The 20,843-nt window shown below is 49.6% G+C and overlaps 10 protein-coding genes across 10 annotated transcripts; 4 read left to right on the top strand and 6 right to left on the bottom strand.

Annotated features, from left to right (window-relative positions):
- Nucleotides 1-15: 15 nt before the first annotated feature.
- On the bottom strand, nucleotides 16-2,484 carry GGI43DRAFT_352765 (aminopeptidase). Its single transcript, XM_083202282.1, has 3 exons — nucleotides 2,164-2,484; nucleotides 643-1,990; nucleotides 16-111 (listed from the first exon to the last, which is right to left on the bottom strand). The coding sequence occupies exons 1-2, from the start codon at nucleotides 2,378-2,380 to the stop codon at nucleotides 720-722; spliced, it is 1,488 nt and encodes a 495-aa protein (XP_083061831.1). The 5' UTR covers nucleotides 2,381-2,484; the 3' UTR covers nucleotides 16-111; nucleotides 643-719.
- Nucleotides 2,485-3,914: 1,430 nt separating this feature from the next.
- On the top strand, nucleotides 3,915-5,960 carry GGI43DRAFT_422310 (protein serine/threonine kinase activating protein DBF4; the record flags this gene model as incomplete). The annotated part of the gene is made up of 3 exons (XM_083208087.1): nucleotides 3,915-4,373; nucleotides 4,450-5,763; nucleotides 5,823-5,960. The coding sequence occupies 3 exons, from the start codon at nucleotides 3,915-3,917 to the stop codon at nucleotides 5,958-5,960; spliced, it is 1,911 nt and encodes a 636-aa protein (XP_083061830.1).
- On the top strand, nucleotides 5,907-6,329 carry GGI43DRAFT_352751 (uncharacterized protein). The gene has a single exon (XM_083202280.1). The coding sequence runs from the start codon at nucleotides 6,011-6,013 to the stop codon at nucleotides 6,242-6,244; it is 234 nt and encodes a 77-aa protein (XP_083061829.1). The 5' UTR covers nucleotides 5,907-6,010; the 3' UTR covers nucleotides 6,245-6,329.
- On the bottom strand, nucleotides 6,188-6,891 carry GGI43DRAFT_352756 (uncharacterized protein). The gene has a single exon (XM_083202281.1). The coding sequence runs from the start codon at nucleotides 6,816-6,818 to the stop codon at nucleotides 6,414-6,416; it is 405 nt and encodes a 134-aa protein (XP_083061828.1). The 5' UTR covers nucleotides 6,819-6,891; the 3' UTR covers nucleotides 6,188-6,413.
- Nucleotides 6,892-7,179: 288 nt separating this feature from the next.
- Nucleotides 7,180-7,775, top strand: GGI43DRAFT_382955 (ubiquitin-like autophagy protein Apg12-domain-containing protein; the record flags this gene model as incomplete). Its single annotated transcript, XM_083203311.1, has 2 exons — nucleotides 7,180-7,596; nucleotides 7,713-7,775. The coding sequence occupies 2 exons, from the start codon at nucleotides 7,180-7,182 to the stop codon at nucleotides 7,773-7,775; spliced, it is 480 nt and encodes a 159-aa protein (XP_083061827.1).
- Nucleotides 7,776-8,080: 305 nt separating this feature from the next.
- Nucleotides 8,081-9,220, bottom strand: GGI43DRAFT_422309 (3-methyl-2-oxobutanoate hydroxymethyltransferase; the record flags this gene model as incomplete). Its single annotated transcript, XM_083208086.1, has 3 exons — nucleotides 8,081-8,692; nucleotides 8,750-9,086; nucleotides 9,192-9,220. 3 exons carry the CDS (start codon nucleotides 9,218-9,220, stop codon nucleotides 8,081-8,083), a joined length of 978 nt encoding a protein of 325 aa, XP_083061826.1.
- Nucleotides 9,221-11,307: 2,087 nt separating this feature from the next.
- On the top strand, nucleotides 11,308-13,129 carry GGI43DRAFT_402769 (E2 ubiquitin-conjugating protein UBC8). The gene is made up of 6 exons (XM_083205719.1): nucleotides 11,308-11,428; nucleotides 11,587-11,618; nucleotides 11,818-11,850; nucleotides 11,936-12,050; nucleotides 12,161-12,342; nucleotides 12,418-13,129. The coding sequence occupies exons 1-6, from the start codon at nucleotides 11,424-11,426 to the stop codon at nucleotides 12,555-12,557; spliced, it is 507 nt and encodes a 168-aa protein (XP_083061825.1). The 5' UTR covers nucleotides 11,308-11,423; the 3' UTR covers nucleotides 12,558-13,129.
- On the bottom strand, nucleotides 13,130-14,591 carry GGI43DRAFT_402767 (CWC16 protein). The gene has a single exon (XM_083205718.1). The coding sequence runs from the start codon at nucleotides 14,391-14,393 to the stop codon at nucleotides 13,278-13,280; it is 1,116 nt and encodes a 371-aa protein (XP_083061824.1). The 5' UTR covers nucleotides 14,394-14,591; the 3' UTR covers nucleotides 13,130-13,277.
- Nucleotides 14,592-14,770: 179 nt separating this feature from the next.
- GGI43DRAFT_402766 (GH92 family glycosyl hydrolase) lies at nucleotides 14,771-17,818 on the bottom strand. The gene is made up of 3 exons (XM_083205717.1): nucleotides 16,321-17,818; nucleotides 15,557-16,237; nucleotides 14,771-15,507 (listed from the first exon to the last, which is right to left on the bottom strand). The coding sequence occupies exons 1-3, from the start codon at nucleotides 17,418-17,420 to the stop codon at nucleotides 14,928-14,930; spliced, it is 2,361 nt and encodes a 786-aa protein (XP_083061823.1). The 5' UTR covers nucleotides 17,421-17,818; the 3' UTR covers nucleotides 14,771-14,927.
- Nucleotides 17,819-17,902: 84 nt separating this feature from the next.
- Nucleotides 17,903-19,561, bottom strand: GGI43DRAFT_352489 (DHS-like NAD/FAD-binding domain-containing protein). Its single transcript, XM_083202279.1, has 3 exons — nucleotides 19,134-19,561; nucleotides 18,708-19,051; nucleotides 17,903-18,645 (listed from the first exon to the last, which is right to left on the bottom strand). The coding sequence occupies exons 1-3, from the start codon at nucleotides 19,450-19,452 to the stop codon at nucleotides 18,403-18,405; spliced, it is 906 nt and encodes a 301-aa protein (XP_083061822.1). The 5' UTR covers nucleotides 19,453-19,561; the 3' UTR covers nucleotides 17,903-18,402.
- Nucleotides 19,562-20,843: the final 1,282 nt, after the last annotated feature.

Here is a 20,843-nt window from a genome sequence, read left to right as displayed (position 1 = left end):
GTGTTTATAACTCAGCATTGGCGGTCTCTTTGAAAGTTCTTTTTGTTCATATGGGATATTTGGGAAGGGGAAGGAAGAAGCAAGGAAAACTGATTCAAGGCACCTGTGGGTCTGGGAAACGGTCAGGCGAGGCATATTACTTTTTACGAAAATATCTTCCATTTCGATTTTGAAGCGGGAAAACCAAGAAAAGAGAATTTTTCCGGAGTGGGCGGCATTTGACAAAATGACGGTGTGGCAAGGGGTGGAAAAAAGATCAATTAATGTATGAAGACGGAATAGATCTGGCGGCAAAGCAAAACCAAAAAGAAAGAATGGGCTGCTCAGAGAAAAAGGGGCGGCTTTGTTTTCGTGAACACCAAAAAAAAAATCAATAGAGCATTCTCTGGAGGCGTCTTTTTGCCTTGATTCGAACTTCAAACATGTTACATTCGTCCCACTCTTGTGCTTTTCGTGAACTTGATTTTTAAAGAAATTTTGAATTACTCGCCACTCTTCGGCATCGGTATTTAGTAAATGCAGTAGAAAATGATACCCTGGGCAAACGGATATGTATGTTCATGTATGTAGTATGCAGGAGTAGAGAGGGGCCAAGCAAAAAAAGGGAGGGCCTAGATGCGATGCTACTGCGCACTTACATACATTTAATATATGTGAGATGCATTAGTGTTCCATTTTTTTCTCTTCTTTTTGCCTTATCGGCATTAACTGGGAGAATATTAGGTGTCCCGTAACGCTTCAATATCCGCAACTTCCTTGACGGCTTCGGTAGTGAGAATATACGGCGCGTCCTCGTCCACGCAAATGCTGTCCTCGATGCGGATGCCCATACCCCTGAAATGGGCCGGCCACCGCTCGTCGTCCGGAACGTAGACGCCCGGCTCAACGGTAACGCAGTGGCCCCTCCGTAGAATCTCTCTCCTGCTATACCCTGGGCAGTCATGCACGTCCATGCCGATGTAGTGTCCCACATGGTGGGGGAACAGCTGGTCAATGTTGCCCATGGTAAGGTTGTTAAAGCCGATGCTCTTGAGCTGGTCTACCAGGCCACGGGCCGTGATTCCGTGTATATCCTCGAGCGAGAGCCGGGCGGACTCGCGGCAGAGGGAGACGCTGGTGCGTTGGACCTTGAGCACGGCTTCGTAGAGGTCACGCTGGGCCGGGGTGAATTTGCCCGAAGCTGGCCATGTCCGCGAAATGTCGGTGATGTATGTGCCGTACTCGCCGCCGGCGTCGACGAGGATGAGCTCGTCGTTTTTGAAGACGTTGTTATTCACGGTGTAGTGAATGCAATTGGCGCGTGGGCCGCCTGCCACGACAGGAATGTAGGCCGGACCGTCACAGCCATTAACGATGAATTCGTAGTCCAGGAAGGCGTGTAAGTCCTTTTCCTTGATCCAAGATCGCCGCATAGCGTTGGTAATGGCACGACCGGAGATTTGGCCGGCCATGCGCATGTTAGTCACTTCTGCTGGGCTCTTGATGACCCGAAGCTTGTTCATAACCGGATACAGTGGCGTCTTGGCAGGGCCGTTGCCGCCGGTGATGAACCGCCATAGCGAATTGTTGGACGCCTTGGCTGACTCGACGTCGGTGTAGATGAGCTTGGCCGAGTTGAGGAGTCTGGGCAGCACTGAGTCGATTTTGTCCATGGACCAGGCCTCGTCTACATTCCATACGTCCTGGGCGGCCTGAACGCCGTTGCGATAACCGGACCATTGCTCCTCTCGCGGGTTTTTCGCTTTGACAAACATATGGAAGAGATAGTCACCCCATTTTGGCCCAGTCTTCTCAATGATGGCCATAGCATCCGGCTCGTTCCATCCCGTCAGCCAGAGGAAGTTGGTTTCCTGCCGGTAAGGGTGAAATACGGCACCGGATTTGTACTGAAGAGATGCGGCATGTAGGACAGCGACGCCGCCCTCGGACATGGCGTCAGCGAGAGCAGCTCGACGGTCAGCATATTCCTGAGCGCTGATGCCGGGAGTTACTAGTGTAGTTTCTCAATTAGCGATATGCTTTCTTCTTTATCTTTTCTTTTTTTTTTTTTTTCAATCTATATTCCAATGCCCTCTTTTATAGCTCATTATTCTCTTCATCATGTGTGAATGCTATAAGAGCTGATGCCATCAAATGAGAGTGACGATGAAAGGGTAAACCCACGCTCGCCAGCCTTGAGGATGTGGGGATGTGTCTCATGGACTGGTTGCCCAAACTGCACATTGGCTGCTGATACTACGGAACTGTAGCTCCGCTGAGGCCGCGAGAAGACATGATGCGGTCTTTGATAGGCGGTTTGGGTGATGCCGCAGCGCTGCAAGGGCAGCAGTTTCCGGGATGGCTGGACGAGGCTCCGGAATGATGGCCTTGGGAGCTTCATTTTATAGACGCAGGATAATTTCTGAAGGAATTGAGAGACGGGCTCATGGTCGATCTCCACTGGACGCCTCTTCTTTTTTCGGGCGGTACTCCACTTTGCGCTGTGGTATTTGCTATTTTACGCTTGATACGCGGAAAGTGAGGCTTTCTCAGCTCTCCGCGTATTGAGGAATGAGAAATTAACGGTTGATTATGAATAAAAAGTAAGATTAATGAGAGCCCGGACGGGTACTATAAGTCAATTGCTTGACGCTGGTCGTGATGGAGTTGAATGAGAGGCTTGCCTTGATCATGTAAGCAAGGAAAGGCGCTTTATGCATGGAGAGCATAAAATACCCAGTACGTAGCTCCATGTGGCTGGTGTGGCGGATGCACTCCAGCAGCACTACCATGCGCACACACTAAGAGCGCGTCTTGCAGCGCTGTTGCTAGGCACTAACACCAAGTGGTACTACAGCGGCTGCAGCGTGTGATATTTTTCTCGTGGCTGCCCCGCCTTTTGGCCGCGTCGTGTTTACAGCACAAAACGAGGGTTTTGGGCATTTTGTAAATAGATCATGTATAGAATTTTAAATTGACGAGATTCAATTGATTCTTTCTCATACTCGCACGTAGATCTCTGCACCTTTAATTAAATTGACTCTAGCCCTTGCAGAGAGCGCTATTGTGTACTGCCTTCTTCGTCTCTCCCTTTGTTAATGAGACAGCATGTAGATTTTTTTTTTTTTTTTTTTTTGTTATTTTCTGTTTAATGGAGACGGTGGCTAACGCTAAAGAGGACCGTGTATATGGGGTAAAGTGTTTTATATGGCGTTTAGTGCTAATAGCAATTAGAGCTCCCATTTTGACAACAGAGCTCATATAGCACCCAGTAATAGATTATAATAAAAATATCTGCATTGATACTAAGCTGCATGTTCAATGCATGCATTTTTACTCAATAATCCAACTAATTTTCATCATCAGAGCCATCAGTGCCCTCGTCTTTCTGATACCAGTCCAGAGCTACCCTATTGCTGTGCTTTTCATGCTAAAATGGCCGTTGCTGGTGCGCCGGGCGGGCCCGTGCATGTTTTTGGCAGGGAGGCCAAACCCGGCATAGCGCTGTTGTGCCAAGCGCGAAGGCTCCATCAACACCCTCCTCAAAGCACGCCTCATTGAATTCTTTCTGCACACGCAAAACCACCGTTTCTTTGTCCTCCCCCAAAAAGGCCCTCGCAGCCTCCTCGACAAGCTCTCCAGGCCGCCGAATCTTCTCCCCAAAGGCGTCTCTGGATCTTCAATGTCGGCTTAGCACCCTTTAGCTACCCTCCGCTGCGCCTTTTCCTCCGAGACGTGCTCTGTCCCTGCCCGTCGCGTGCTCGTAACCTCACCAGCCATCTGTCTCCCAGCCCCTCCTCATCGGAGCTCTTCTCCGCCGCGAATTTAGCACTTATACCGGGGCATGTTGGTTTTGGGACACGCAGCTCGCGTACATGGCCACCGTTTCTGTTTCTCTGTCGGCCGCATCCTCTAAGGCGTCTGCCCCCGCGGCCATGTCCTCTAAGCGAGCTCCTCTCGCCAGCAATCCCAATGTCGCCAACTCGCCGCTTCGCGCACCTTCAATCTTGGCCGGCTACGCTAAGACTAAGCGTTCCTTTGCGACGGTCCAGCGCGAAGAGCCATACGGACAGCCTCCGCCAGTGAAGAAGCAGATTCTCGAAAATGGTGCCCAACGTGCCGTACGATCGCCAACGAAGCCAGCGGCTCGCGCACCGACACACATTGTTGTCCCCCGCAACTCGAGTGCTGTCCCACGGCCCGTTGTCAGGGACCGGTCGACTAGAACTGCTACGACTACTTCAACCGCGAGAGCTTCCCAGGCTGTTGACACGGAAAAGGAGCTGTGGAAGAAGCACCACCGGGCCAAGTTCCCGAAAATGGTCTTCTACTTTGAAAGCATCCCGGATGACGTGCGAGCGAAGCTGACCAAGAGGGTCACATACCTTGGTGCTGTATGCTACTCTATAACGTTGAATTTCTCCCAATTGGAAACTATGACACTGACCGTTTGAATCAAAATAAAAACAGAGACAAGAGCCTTTTTTCTCAATTGACGTTACCCATGTCGTCACGAGTCGACCGATTCCACCTGAAAAGCCAGAGACTGGAGATGCCGAGGCCGAGGCCGAGGCTGAGGCAACTGAAGAGCAGGAGCCTGAAGAGCAGCCCAAGACAATCAACCCGTCTCTCCTTGACAGGAACACTGCTGCGAGGCGAAGACTGCTTTATGATTTCCGTCAGGCTTCATCTTCCCAACTGGACGGCCTCGTGAAACGCAACAAGACAACTCGCAACAATGATGTCTTGCACAAGGCGCGAGAGATGGGAAAGAAGATTTGGTCTCTGGATAAGTTTCAGAGCATGCTGGCTGTGCTTCTTGAATCAGAGACCCAAAGCTATAGCTCTCGCTCTGCGAGTATGAGAAACCACTATGGCACCAAGGGCTCTCATGAACCCAACTTGTACCAGCTTCTCCACAACGAACGTATAAATGGACCGTCTGATCGTGACCCGACTGTCAATACAAGAGAGTTGACCTATTTCAAGGGCCCATATGTCTATATCTGGGATATGGACGAGAAGCAGAAGCCCATCATGGTTCGCGAGTACTCCAAGGTTGCGAACAAAGCCGATGGCGAGTGGCCCCAATTCCGCAGCGTCGGGAATGGTCGCTGTCCTTTTGTCGAGGAAATAGATACCACTGAAAGAGACCAGCGAAAGGCACGAGAGCGAGAAAAGGCGCAGCAGGCCAAGAAAGAAGAATCCGTCCAGATTCTCAAAGCCCCTGAAGTCCCTCCCATGAAGCCTGTGACTGTGACTGGAAAACGCACCCTGACACAGATGGAAGATGCTCATAGCCGGGTTCGTGCTAGTATGTCAATGGAAAAGTTCCAGCCGATCAAGGTCACTTTCTCCAGGCAGCCCGTAGCTTTTACCAGTCGCGCTGAGGCTGGCCGTATGTTTGCAGGAGAGCCTGTGGCCTCTGGTATCCAGAATACCATAACATCGGCAATCCGCTCCCAGATGATCTCATCGACATCTGGCATCAACGGCTCAAAGGCCGGAACCAGCAAAGAGGTCCATGGACTGCAGAGGAAGGTCTTGCAGATGGCCAACCCGACTTCGTATGATGCCAGCTCGCGCCGGCCTGCGGAAGTTGCAGCCGACGTCGCATCTAGCCGTTCGACGCTGACTCGAACCACCTCCAAGACTATCCCAACCCAGGACGATGACAGTCAAAAGGTGGAGAAGAAGGCACCCGCCCAGCGCTTGAAGAGCAAGCGAGACCTGAAACCGGGCTACTGTGAGAATTGCCAAGACAAATTCAATGACTTTGATGAGGTAAGAGTTGATCAATCTATAATTTATCAAACCGACTGACTAACCAAATCTTCCAATAGCATATCTTGTCCCGCAAACACCGTAAATTTGCGGAAAATGACGATAACTGGATCGAGTTGGATGCCCTTCTTACACAGCTGAAGCGCATGCCAAAGTTTTCATCTGCTGCTTCCGATGACGAAGGAGGAGAGTGGTAACGGCAACGGCGTTTTCTTCTCGATTTTGATCTTGTCCAGCTTGAGACCTTATGATGCGACGCGTTGAACCTTTGTTTTGTTTTTCTCTTTCAATTGCGCTGATCATTGCATTCGTTATGCCAACTTGTCGACACTTTACGAAAAAAATCTTTGGCCACACCCACCAATTACATCCTGGGACCCTGGCTCATAGGAACCAAGTACCAGGCTTCGAATTTTTCTTTGCATCTCAATCAGATTTGCGCGACATGGCGCAGAAGGCAGTTGTGTCAATACGTCACTGACTTGAGCTATACTTTTTTTTCTTGTCCTTTTTTACTCTCCTTTCATCGTTGTTTATTTTCTTTGTCTCTTTCGACTATAACGAAACGAAACGACATGTTACTTTTTTTGGCACCCCGCCGGCACGGTTTGGTATTTTCGAACCCGCATACATAGCAGGAGGCGTTTTTTTCAAGCTCGGGTTTTCTTCTTTTGACAGATGAATGGACTTCTTTCTTGGTGGCCGAGTGGATTACGATAGAGGAGAAGCTGAATGTGGTCTGGGTTATCTGATAGAAAGAATTGGAATGGTTTGCGGACTGACGCAAAATTGGCACTAATGAATGGACTGGACCGAGGCGACTTGTGAGGTTTTGACTGGAGGTGAAGGAGAGGGGAGAGGCTTGATGGCATAGTCGAGCAAGACATGCCTTCAAGGGAGGTTGGTTGATGAGAGACTTCCTCGGGGCGTATGTTACAAAAATTCATGTATATTGTAGCTGGCATGTTACAATTCACGAAAGTGTATAAGCAAAGGAGAGTCCGGAGGCGTCGATTTGCACGGAACGGACCGGTATTTATGACTTGGGATAGCATTTTCACGATAGATGTGTAGGTAGTAGTAACAATAGAATTCAAAAATTAAATACATGCTATGGATTTGACTGAGTTGTGCGTGTACATACGCTGGTGACATGTATAAGAGCACAGTGTACGGTCGTTGTAACGCAGGGCATATATTGCGTATATGCACTGTATTACGCACAGTAACGAGGGAGGCAGCCGCATATGAGCGGCAGGCTGCAGCAAGCCTCACCTTCAGCATCAGCTTTCATCTCACAACTGCCAATACCTGATGTAGATGCAGCTTTTGTTATTTCACTTTCGTTTTGCTAAGCGATTATAGACCTTCATTTAAAGAGAAACTAAGCCGGCACAGCCAGTATTTCTCTCAGCCATGGACCCCTCCGACTTACTCCTCTCCCCGCCATCTCATCCCGCCTCACCCATGCCAGACGCAGACTCGGACACGAACAACAACAGCAACCGAGACAGCGGCGCGGCCTCACCTGAGATCCCCCTAACACTGAGCGCGTCGGTGGTGCTGGCCGACCTGCCACGAGACGCTACAAAGGCGCTGGCCAGCGCTGGCGGGTTCCCTCCTACGAGCAAAGTGGTGGTCAAATTCAAGGCCGTGGGGTCGGCGCCGGCGCTGCAGCAGGACGTGTGCAAGATCTCAGCGGCGCGCAAGTTTGAGGAGGTAGTGCGGTATCTGCGGCGGAAACTGCGGTGCAAGGACACGGACAGCGTATTTCTATATGTGAATAGTGCGTTTGCGCCATCGTTGGATGAGGTGGTGGGGAATTTACACCAGGTGAGGTTGACTGCACATATCTTTGATAAGAGGAGAGAGAAGGGAATTCAGCTTGTTGTTTTTGTTCAATTTTATTATTTTTGTCAAGCAGCAAAAAGACTAACAATCGGAACTAGTGCTTCAAAAATGCTCATGATCAACTAGTTGTGGCCTATTCCATAACTCCAGCATTTGGATGAGAAAACCAAAAAGCTTCTTCCTTCCTATTTGCTGCCCAACGTGGTGGTATATCTCTCGTCTATATCATCATCGTCATTACCATCTCCTTTCCATTTACCTCCATTTACCTCCATTTCCCCTGGAAATATCATTATTAGAATCCCCCAATATGCCCACGCATATACGTATACACAAGAAGATAATCTATAAACTGGCTGAAAGAACAAACGTTAAGCCAAGAAAGAATTCAATAAAGCAAAGAACGCCACTGCTTTATGCTCTCAATTTGCGCCCGTCTTCTCCCCTTATTTTTATTTTATTTTCTTTACAAGTCCTTTGCTGCTTTGGCAAATAACTCAAATTCCTCGGCGGGCATTGGGTAGGTGTGCTCTGGAGCTGGGAACTGCTTGCTCTTGACCTCGTCCCGGTAAGCCACGACTGCTTTGGCGGATTCGCTCCAGATGTCGCCATACTTCTTGACAAACTTGGGCATGAATCTACCGGGAGGAAAGTTGCCAGTTAGATCGATTTGGACCAGCACCTGACCGGAACAGCCATTGCCAGCGCCAATACCGATGGTGGGAATGGATAATTTTTGGGTAATCAGGGTGGCAACTTCAGCAGGAACAGCCTCCAGAACAACAGCATAGGCTCCTGCTTCTTGGACAGCGAGAGCATCTTCCAAGATACTCATGGCTCCAGAGGACGTCTTGCCTTGAACACGGAATCCTCCGAGAGCATTTTGGCGCTGAGGCGTGAGACCAATATGAGCAAGGACTGGGATTCCAGCAGTGGTGATCTTGCGAATGGTGGGAGCGAACTCCTTGCCGCCCTCGAGCTTGACGCTCTGTGCCTTGCCCTCCTTGACGAAGCGGATGGCAGTGGCCAGGGCTTGATCTGGGGAGATTTCATATGACCCCATAGGAAGGTCTCCAACCTATCAAGTTATGTTAGTCGATGTAATATGAGAGGAAGAAAAAGCAACAAAGCTTACAGTGAAAGCACTCTTGGCAGCCCGTGCTACTGATCGACAGTGCAGCAGCATATCTTCCACCTCTACTTCGTTTGTGTCTTCCATGCCCAGCGCAACCATGGCCAGACTGTCACCCACCAGGATGATGTCCATGCCGTTCTGGTCAGCAACATAGGCGCTGGGGAAGTCATGTGCGGTGATCATGGCAATAGGCTCTCCCTTTTGATACAGCGACTTGATGGTGCTCATGGTGACTTTCTTGCGAGGAGGTCCGGACTGAGCGCCCATGGGAGAGTGAGAGCTGTATCTCTTTTGTTGGAAAGATGACACATTGTGGGTGGCATTGGGAACATGAGGACTTGAAGAAGGAAGATATGACTGTGTTAATGAAGATGAAGACGCAGCGGCAGCAGATCTGAGGCTGTTGTTGAGTCGCGTGCTGCTGCGTGCGAGCGCTGCACACGATCTGGCCGAGGCTCCGATCGGGAACATGGCTTCTCCAAACTTGGAAATTTACGTGGTATTATGGGGATGCGGCGGGTTCTCTGCAGGTACTGCGCAGCGCCGATACGTATGTGACAAGTACTAGCGAGGTACCTATAGATAAAGAGTGGGACAAGAGTGCAAAGATGGATGCAAAGACTAAGCACAGAATGCAGATCAAAGAAAATATAAATATTTTCTGATGGCCAAGGATTGCTTGAGAAGTCTTGAGCGATGATGAAGATGGAAATGATGATGGATTTAAACGGGAAGGAAAAGATGCAACGAGGGCGGACGAAGCGCTTTTTTTAAAAGTAGTGAATGAGGCATGCTGGTTTTTACGATGTAGAATTGAGTATCTTGGAAATCAAAAGAGCCGGTCTCGTGTTTACTGGGCACTTTTCAGCATCCCTTGTTAGTGCTACCGGTTGCGAGTACGGGCAAATGGGGTGTAAGAAGCAACAAGAGTACGAAAAAAGAACCGACGCCCGGCACTGGGGGCTAGCAGGGGATTGCGTGTATGATTCTAGGCATAATTGATTATTTCCTTTCCCTTCTTTTCTCTTTTCGAGCATTGTTTAGTGCCTAAGATGGCAGATGGTACCTTGTCTGGTTAACTCGGCACGGTGCGAAGAGGATAGAAACTTGGTTTAACCGAGGCACCTTATTTGCTTTTTCGACTCGCAGACCGCGGACTCGCCGTTGCCGTGGATGCGAGAGCCTTGTGGTAAGCCTTTGATTTGAATATATTATATATTATAAAAACAAAGCCAAAGGATGAGGATGAGAATCTGATGATGCTGATGCGGGCTGTGGTCACGTTTGAAAATGCGTGAGAATTTGACTTACATGCACCAGCACGCACGGGGCACAAGGGCGACAGAGACATATTTCGTATTATGGCCTAGGGAGGATCTGGCTTACATGGAGAGCACATCCGTCTTTCCGTGCTTCCACGCCGTTCTGCCAGAGTGCCTAATTGAGTTTACCTCGTGGGTTTTTCGGCTGGTTGCCCGATAAGGCTGTGTGGCTGGATTTGGAGTTGGCTCTGACGTGGGACGTTCATTATGACGACGGCTGTATCAGCCCGTGACTGAATGGATCGACCCAAGGGCGAGTTGGTGCTTATTGCATTGTTGTAGTCTACTGTAGTCTGCGATTACATACATACGCATAGCCACTCGAATGGGTATTTGTATTATATTAAACTTTGATATAATTATTCTAGAACCAGGCTGGCTGTTATAGAGATTCTGTTGATGTTGGCACCACCGCTCCATATGTACATATGAATATTGATGTTGTATGAGCTGACATTCCCGTTCAGTGCTAGATCATGTACACACATACCCAGTAATGCTACCTATTAAACTCGCGCCAGCTTAACGCTGCACAAACTCAGCTGACTCCTCGGAATTCCGTATCAGTAAAACCGCCCCAAATGGCGCAAACCATGCTGCCCGACCAGACCCCCTCAACGGGGCAATGCCGTTTGCCATCGCGCTGCCAAAGTCTCAGCTAGCATCTCGGCACCTTTCCGCTAAATCCTCGGCGCCCTCAGCGCTGCTGCAGCCGCTGGAAGCAAAATTGTTAGCGGTTAGCCAGCGGTCCCCTCGTGACTCCTACAGCGGGGAGCGGCGCCTAGAGCCTAGCAGAGAGGGGCTGTCGGCGGGAGTGACAAGACTGACAACTTGGCGTCTGTCATTCCCAGAAACTCAAACCTGCTTTTTTGCTCTGCATCACATACAACTGACGACTTGGCCCGACCATCGACTGATTTGGCTTCTAACCTCCCTTTGAAAACGCGCTGTACAGATCCCTTCTCCTTTGAACCTACTTTCCTCTTTATTCTTCCCTTCTCCTAGTTCCCTCTTTCTTTGTCTTCGGCCGCCGAACCAACCCCGAGCATCTCCAATACATTGTTGCGAGCCCGCAACTGCGACGCTACTGCACGTCACCACGAACTCTGGCTACGCCAGGAGCCACACCCTCGAGAAGGCTCAGACACAATAAGCCTTATATCTCCACATATTTTTTAATTCCTTTCCGCAGCCGCGGCACGAGTCCCTGGACAGCCGCCCAGCATGAGCAGCCCACGCCGTCGGATTGAGACTGATGTAAGTCATGAGTCTGCGACAGGTTCCCACCTGGACGACCCGGCAGTTTGGGGGCTAACCGAATGCTTGTCTTCTGCTTTGGGGAATTTTAGGTCATGAAGTATGTTTCTCCAGAATAATCAGAATGCAATTTGTATTGCTGGGGGCCGTCTGACCAACTAACAACCTTGCAGGATGTACGAAACTGCCCTCCAATCGAGAACCACCTCCCAGTGCCACCATTGGCCGACTAACATGACTGTCAACCAGGCTGATGAGCGATTACGAAGTGACACTTGTCAATGATAACAGTAAGCAGCAGCGCACATGCTATTCCTTGTTACAAGATCTTGATCGACAATAATCAACTCGAGGAAACTGGTTGCTAACTGACTCGCTACAGTGTAAGCGTCATCCGACATATACGCCACGCCCTCGTTCCTCCCCTGCTCGCACTGACCGAACCGGAATAACAACGTTGCATCATTAACAATGATCTTCATAGGCAAGAGTTTTTTGTTAGGTTTAAAGGCCCATCAGAGAGTGAGTTGGTTCCCGCATTGCGCCGCCCAGGAAAAGAGAGGGGATCCGACATATCTGTGTCACTGCAACTAACACGATTCGACAGCCCCATTCGAAGGCGGCCTATGGAAAGTGCATGTCGAACTGCCCGATACGTATCCATACAAATCTCCTAGCATCGGATTTGTGAACCGCATCTTTCACCCCAATATCGATGAGCTGTGAGTGTGCACCAATTGGAATATTTTCCGTTAGGAAGGAAGAGGTGACGTTGAATTGGGGGGGTTTAATTTGTTTCCTGTTGCTAAGATTGCGGTGAATTGGAACATAGGTCCGGGTCAGTGTGTTTGGATGTCATCAACCAGACATGGTCTCCCATGTTCGATATGATCAACATTTTCGAGGTCTTCCTGCCACAGCTACTCCGATATCCTAACCCGACTGATCCGCTTAACGGGGAAGCAGCTGCTTTATTGATAAGGGAACCTAAGAGCTATGACGCCAAAGTCAAAGGTAGGCAATTTGCGAGAGGATGAATTAAGGCTGGGATGGGAGGGGTATAGTATGCTGACTTGAGGGTCCTTGCAGAGTATGTCCAGAAATACGCCAATAAGGATATGGTGGACGAAGCTGGTGCCGAGAGCGAGGATGATGATGACATGTCCTCCGTGGCGAGTTTTGGCGACGACGATGACGAAGAACCCGCTGGCCAAATGGACGACGTATAAGAACGATGGCTTCCCCTTTTTTTGTTGCCAGGATGGGCTTTTCGACGATAACTGTCACCAACTATCGATTTAAACAAACCATAGCAATTCAATCATAAACAAACGGCGTCTCATTTGGGATTATTCAGTCAACAGGCGAGCCAGAGCAACGGGAATTCTTTTCTTGACATTGGTTTTCAACTTTTCTTTTTAACATACATCGAAATGGGGGAATCACGCAAGCCTCCTACAGTACCATCTTATGTCTTATCATCTTGCCGGCTGCCCCTCTTCTAGCCTCGCGATGCAGAAAGACAAAAGGAGAGACTGTGAGAGAGGGAGAGGCAGGTCCGGCGTGGGAAGAAGACGATTGAGATTATCATTCGTGATTTGGGTCACATCTTTTCTGGAGTTTGGCACATGTAGGTAGTTATTGAATGGGAGGAGATGAACGGCTTTGGTGAGCAGCTCAGTAATGAGAGGATTGGTCAAAGTACGTTGAATAGGAACTCGTCTAGAACGCGGAGTACTAGTACTATGGAATAGTTTGAATTCATTTTGATTAAGCGAAGCCAACAATTGGGCTAACTCTATAAAAGGGGTATCTTGAGTATCTAAATAATATGAAAGGTCCAATCTCTTTAACTGGGTTTCTATCCATGCCCATTATCAACGCCATAAACCCTCCCAAACAGAAAATTGTACAAAAGAAAGTGAAGAATAGATTCGCCCACTTTAATGTTAATCAGAATCATACTCCACCAATCCTGCAGTTGACGTCGACGCCGGGGCCGAAACTGTCACTTTGGCCTCCGGCTCTTCAACGTGTTTCTCGTCGCCACCAGCTTCACCATCGATCCGTTTCCTCTTCTTTATGATGCCGAGAGAGACTCTATTCGTAGCTCTGTCGCCGCCACTGAGAAAGGGGTCCTGTGCCGCTCGCGTGTTGGATATAAACTCTGCGACAAACGTCTCTTTCCTCTGGGATGCTTCTTTTTCGGCCTTTGGTCTTGTATCTTTGATAGATGAAGATGTCTGTTTTTGTGTTGTTGTTGACTCTGTATTTGTTGATGATGTCGCAAACAAGGGTTTCGATAACGCCTTGATACCTCCATCGCCGTCTTTTTCATCTTCCCCTCTGGATCCAAAATCTATAAGTGCAGCTCTCTTCGCATCATCCTCCCTCTCTGGCAGCAAATCTATACCCAGGCCCATTCTATCTTTCAGATCCTCTGTTGCTGCCGCGGCTTTTTCCCTCTCTTTCCTGCCTACTCGAAATGCCTTTCGCAACCTCTGATTTTGCGCATAAGGGTCGTCCCAGTACTTCTTTGACAAATCCGTCAAATCATCAATCCGCTCCGTCGCCAGCTTCAACTTCTCCCGATCCGCAATCGTCTTCTCCAAGCTCGCAAACGCATTCTTCCTCAGCGCCTCCCTCTCCTCATCCGTCATGATGACATTCTCTCCCCCTTCCCCTGGCAGTATCTTATCCTCTCCAGTGTCGCGCTTCGTCGCCCCCTCCACGACAACATACGCCGTGTTCTTCGGATCGGTGCGCATCTCGATCCACCCCCCGCAATCAGTATGGCGAAAGCGAAAGCTCCATATCGGCGTGGTGTAGTAGTTTCCCGCGCGCTTCTTTTCGGCGTTGAAGCGCACGCCCTGGCCGATGATGGTGGGCTTGGGGCAGTGCGCGCACCAGATCGGGTAGGGCATCTCGAAGCGCACGGTGAGGATGCCCTGCGAGGCGAGCTTGGAGGCGCGGTGGCCGAGGGGATGCTTCTTGTTGAGCTTGTTGCCGGAGGTGGTGCCTTCGAGGTCCGGGGGGACGTAGCGTCCCATGTTGAAGCCCTGCATGGTGGGCGAGTTTTTCTTAGTTTGTTCCTCTCTATGTTTGTTGATCTATTTGTTCGTTTGTTTGTATTTGAGAGAGGCGCGAGTCTGGTGATGATTTTCTTGGAGGTTTGCTGGTGGAGAATAAAGAGCCAGGTTGAAGCAAGGTTGGCTGCCTTCCGTGTGGGGTGTGGCTTGATGGATGGCGATACGTCACTCGGTCGCTAAAAGGGACCCTGGAAACGGCAGTGGGGCGTATCCTAGCGCATTTGGAGTTTAAGCAACCTCAGAGTCACAAGCTACAGCTGGTAAATTCGACTGTGTATATAGGGAAAATCAATATTTTTAGACTTATATCTATAATGACAGTTGAACAAAAATACTGGGGTAATCAGCATATGAATTCGTATTCGCTGGTTTGAAACCATGCTCTATCAAGCAGTTATAAATCATCTTAGACCAATATTCAACTTATAAGTTGTTTTAAACTCCTACTGGTATAAATACTTGTATTCTTTATTCACTTATACTACTTTAATCTATCTTTACCGCCCTTTTCTAACTACTAACTGACCAACTCGGCGGCCTATCCTTCAGATCTGACCCCCACTTCGACTCCGTCGCCCCCAGCACCAACTCCAACGTCCATCCCTCTGTGAAAAACTCATGTCCAATCCATGACTTCGTCCACGGCTTCCCATTAACCGTTGCACTCTGCACATAGATATTCTTATAAGAGGCATCAAACCCAACATTCCTCACCGTGGCAGTCTTGCCCGTGATGGGATGCTTGATGCTAATCTGCTCAACAAACGGCGGCGAGATCAAGTACACATTCTGGCCCGCAACAGGGAACAAGCCCATGACGGAGAAGCTAAGGAATGCACCCATGGCACCGGAGTCGTCGTTTCCGGGGAGGCCACCTGGAGACGAGTTGAAGGACTTTGGGATGTACGTGTGGATGCGCTCAGTCGAGAGCGCCGGCCGGCCGGTGTAGTGGTAGAGGAAGACGGTGAAGAAGACGGGCTCGTTGGAGATGTCCGCTAGACCAGAGGTGTGGAAGAAATTCAGTCTGGAAATCATGGCATCGTCGCCTCCAAGGAGAGAGATGAGAGATGAGACTGAGTGGGGGACGTAGCTTAATTTGGGGTTAGTTACGGTTCATGATGCTGTTTTTTATCACTTACAAGAGATATTGCCAGATACTGGCTTCAAAAGTTTCGCTGGGATTCGTAGTCAAAGAGCAGAAACCTGCAAGTGCAGAGCACGCAATTGGATCTTGGAATCCCCATGTTCCGTTCAGATATTTGGGCTGGAAGAAACCTGTAAACCCGGTATCAGTTCCGTTGATGAATGAAGTCTGGTCGGCTTTCCATAGGTTCTTCCAGTTCATGCTTCGCCCCTGGTACTTGGTTTGCAAATCATGCCTGCCCAATCCACCAGCCAGCTCTGAGAGGCAATAGTCATCGTACGCATACTCCAGTGTACGCGAAATACTGCGAGAGTTGGTTCCGAAGCCGTATGGGTCGAAGTCTAGGTAGGGGATGTAGTTGAGGCTCTTCCAACTGTGGAGGCCGCCGCGGCCGTGGTACGACCACTCTAGAGGTTCGTTCTCGGCGTCAGCCATGACTGCTTCGAGGGCAAGCTCCCAGTCGATAGTCGTGCTGAGGTTCTTGACGAATGCGTCTGTGATGACTACGTCGGCGTTGGAGCCGCCTTGGGTCCAGCCCTTGCAGAGAGACATGCGACAGTCCGGCATCCATCCTTCGTGCTTGTAGATGTCGAGCAGAGCCTCCACCATCTGGGTCTGAGCATGAGGATCGAGAATTGTTAAGAGGGGGTGCTGAACACGGAAGCTGTCCCAGATGCTAATACACACAAATATTACATCAGGTTAATATCTCGACATATAAATCCAAACCAAAGAGATTTGCTGTATAAGGTCACTCACCAGTAAAAGGAATCAAAGTAAGGCTTATCACTGTGCCAGAGCGGATTCTCGCCCGTGTAATTCTGAGGCGAAATCATGTTGCGATACACGCCACTCCAGAAGCTCGTCAACAGATCGTCCGTTGCGCCACCGCCCTTGACAGAAATGGGACTCAGCTTGTCTTCCCAGGCCTTTTGAGCATTGTTAACAAGCGAATCAAAAGCCTTTAGAGGGTTAGGAATTTCTTTCTGAGCGTTTTGGCAAGCCTGCTGGCTGCTGATGAAGCTGATTCCCATTCGAACGGTCACGGTGCCGTCACTAGGAGGATCCAGACGGACGAAACCGCCGCTTTCTAGGAAGAACAGATTGAAGCCGCGGGTGACGAAGATCTCCTTTGGTTCTGTGCCCGCCCTGTTGTTTACCCAAACACCAGTTTCGTAGATGTTCGAGCCGAAGAAGTCAGCACAGAAATGCATTACGTATGATCCAGCACCGAAACTGGGCAGAAACGTGCCGTTGCCAGTCATTCGCCCCGACTTCTCGTCGACTTGGATAGAGGCATTCTGTCGGCTCTGCCACAAGTCTGTCAAATCCAGCAGGATCAGCGGGTGGTTTTTGCTGCTCTCTTTGGGAAACATGAAGCGATACAGCGCCGCGTGCTGCGAGACGGTCATGTTCGCAACAACCCCCGACTCCAGCTGCAGGCCAAAATGCCCCGGCCGAGCATCAACAGAGCCATTGACATAGTGAAGCTTCCTGTCGCCGATGCGAAAGTTGCAATTGTCCAGCACGTCGTCGGGGCAGATCTGCGGGAACAGCGGGAAATTGCCCAGACTGGGATTTCCTCCAGTGCCGCTGTCATGGACGCTTGAAAAACCGACGACGTTGCTGCCATCTAAGCCAAAGCCGCCGGTGTTCTGGCCATCCACATCGGCTGATGCTTTGGCGAGGCCGTAGGGAAGCGTTGCTCCGGCAAAGGTATTGCCTCCATTGGTGGTCCCAATCAGCGGGTCGACGTAGGACAGGCCATTACTTGGTTTTTGGCTTGTAGGCGGTGCTGCATAGACAGACACACTGCCCAAGACATTAAGAGAGACGAGAAGCTCGACACTTAAACGCATGTTTAAAAGGGAAGCCCAATTGAAGCGCTAAGGCCCCAAATTGCAGAGAAATGTAGGTTACATCAAAGAGAGCGACCCAGAGGAAGGAAGACTCGGCGGATGCCGTTATTTGTACGACTTCTCGTCCAACACCCATGGCCATAGAAACGCGGGGAGAAGTTGGCCGAGACGGCTCAATGCAACATCACCCATCATGTCTATCCTTGAGCTGCCCTGCCGATTGCTGCATATGAGCCGCTACAGAAACACGACGTCAGCGATCTGCACGACTATGCTATGCACGTTGCCCTACTGTAGAAGCATGCCTCCAGACTCTCGAAATCGCAATTGTTCCGACGGTTAGAAGCACAAACTGGTCCAAAAGTCTCCACTGACTGTGGATGACGATGAGAGTTTCTCGCATCGTTATCATGACCCCGCCTTGGGCGAGAGGAGCACTAATAGCTGTTGTGAAGCTCAGTTGCCTATTGTAGACAAGCTGGCCAACCAAAGAGCAGGGGGCGATGGCGCTCTATTGGAGGTTGGGATGTTTATAGCTTGGCACGAGAGCTTCTATGAGCTTAGGAATCTTTAAGCTTCTTGACATAATCGATACTATCGCGTTAAGACTATAGATACTTGGGGTGTAATGCATAGGATAATTTCTCCATTGATACTATTTCCGCATCTCCTTAAGTCAAAATCGTATCATTACATCGTCATAATTCTTGTATATTATGGCTAAATCAATTAATAAAAAGTGCCGCATCATATTCCAGGATTCGTCTGTTGTGCGAGACTATAGCGAACCAAATCTTATATAACTCTAAACCCAAGCGTCTTTTTAAAATCTCAAAGTGGATATTGTCGTATTCTCTGTAAAAAGAAGAAGAAAAAGGGAGGAACCAAAGGAAAATCCAGAGTGGGCGTCCAATAGCCCCCCAAAAAAGAAAACTCAGATCGCATAGAATAGTTTATACGACGTTGTTATTCGTGATTTGAACTATGACATGTCAAAATTGCCATCTTCATTCGGTTTGCCAATGATAGGTTCGAGCAGAAGTGGTAAATACTCGGCGGCATCTTTCCCAAAGGCAAAGTCGCCAGGTTTAACCTTGAACATTTCAGCTTCGTCTTCCGCCTCCGGGTTGATGGTGACTATGTGCGCGCCTCGCTTTCTTGCCTTGTCGATATAGCCAGCAGCCGGATAAACCTGTGCTGATGTGCCAATCACGAACATAAGATCCTTTGAAAACATTAGTAAAAAAGAACATGAGAAAGACAGCAATAGGGTGTCTATATACGTACCAGTGGCTCAGCGTTCATCCACGCTGATATGTCCATCATCATGGCCGAGTCTAAATCCTCCCCAAACCACACCACGCCCGGACGCTGCAGACCTTTTTGGCATTTGGGGCACTTTGGCAACTCGTCCTCGGTGATGTGCTTGACACGGTGATACGGATCCAATAGTGGCAAGGGCTCGCCGTTGGGCATGTCTACTGAAGCCGGGGCGAGTGCGGCGCAAAAAGGATCGTCAAAGTTTCCCTTTTGTATCCAGTCACAGCTCTCGTTGGAGCACTTGATGTCATACAAGGAGCCGTGAAGGCACTTTAACTGTGAAGAAGGATGTTCAGCCCGCGGTGAGAGATCTATATAGTAGTACACATATGGGTTAGCCGAATGATATACATTCTTACCATGGCATCTTCAGCATATAATAACTCAACTTACTGTCGACGTTCTGAGTCAGGCACATGAAGTCCAAATTCCGTCTTGCCAGCGCCGCCAGGGCCTTGTGCCCCGGGTTTGGCTCTGCCTTGAGCGCCAAGTGTCTGCGGTAGGCGTAGAATAGCCAGACCATGCCCGGGTCTGTTCTGAACGCCCGCACGGTTGCCAGGCTCGTGGCATCGTAGTTGCGCCAATATCCACCGGCGCCACGAAAGGTGGGCAGGCCGGACGAGGCCGATAACCCGGCCCCACAGAGGGCGAGCATTCGGCGGCTGGACCGAAGCACTTGGTGGAAGGCCTCGACGTCGTTGTGAGGCGCCATGTTGAATGCTGAGTAAGGGACTTTGTTATTTCTATTCTATTCCGCACAGAGGAGTCTAACAAGTAGGACGTCGATGAGAAAAGGCGTAATAGAAGAGCAGCGGCGAGCGAGCGACGAAGAAAGAAATGGACTCGGATAAGGCCCAGAGAGGGAGAAAGTGAGAGTGAGCGAGTGAGCGTAAGGAAGAGGATATGTGGGAGGGGATACAAAGGAGGGGAAATGGCCAGACGCAGCAGAGGTTGGAAGCCTGAACAGAGACGCAAGTTGCTGCAACAAGCGGCTCAGTTCAGGCACGAGGCTGGCTATAGCAGGGCTGGTGAGGCTTGCATGCACGTAAGGCACCAAGAAATCAGGCGTTCGATCGAGTTTTGGTTCGACCACAGACGCCCATGTGAAAGAGAGTTTTGCATGCCGGGTGTGGTTCTCGGTACTTGATTGCTGCAGCCTTCTCTGCCGCCAGAGCCCGTTCCTGCGACCTGACTAGGTACGTCATGCCCTGTCGTGGGGCGCTGTCATCGACTCTACAGTAGTACAGTAGTGTACATGTAAATCCGCCAGCCATGGGGGGTGCTCCGCAGCGTACTGCGCGGTTTGAAGTGATTGGCCAGGATGCTGCTCTATTAGCTGTAAGAGATTGATTGATTGACTGACGAACGGGTGGGCAGATTAGGATGGACAGGCACCAAACGCCTAGCCAAGCAGATTGAAAATGAAAATATGATATTCCTGTATGCAGGTGCTCAGCTCGTCCAAGATGGCAGCTGTTGTTCCAGGATGCCTCCCAGCATACTTAACTGTTACATTTATTCAGTCTGTTTTGTCGCCCAAACAAGCCAGGCTGGTCCCTGAAATCCATCTTCAACTCCCACTTGGACAGATTTTCCCCAGCCATCATTTGTTTCTATATGTAGCGGTTTTTTTGGGTGAAGAGGAGAGGAGCCCTACTTTTTGGGTCAGGAGTTTGGTTCAATCAAAATCGCGCCCACCCGTGACACTTACTTAAGCCGCCAATCCTTGAAAAATTAGCTAGAACGGGCTTGGCCCTTTGAGTACGATGTAAATGTGTGGCTGCCCTCCAATACAAGCAAAGTCGAAAATGGCTGTCGCGGGCTGTGATCTCATCTAAAGTATCCTTAATAATGTATGCTTATTGAAAATACTTCGGCAAAGCAATGCAGTCAACGGACTGAGCATGTGGTAGCTCACATATAATATTATAGCATTATAGATCAAAAACCTGTACCATCTATCCATTGAAATCTTATTTAATCCGCCAGAGGGTAGCCGAGCGCAATCTCCTTTTATAGAGAACTCCATACAACAGCCAAAGGCTTTCTCTACCAGAGATAGATAACCCGTCATGATGGATCAGGAAAGCTAAAATTCCAACA

This window comes from Trichoderma evansii, assembly GCF_050947405.1.
Source record: "Trichoderma evansii strain SZMC 28006 chromosome Unknown GGI43scaffold_7, whole genome shotgun sequence".
Lineage (NCBI taxonomy): Eukaryota > Fungi > Ascomycota > Sordariomycetes > Hypocreales > Hypocreaceae > Trichoderma > Trichoderma evansii.
This window is presented reverse-complemented; position numbering and strand designations above follow the sequence as displayed.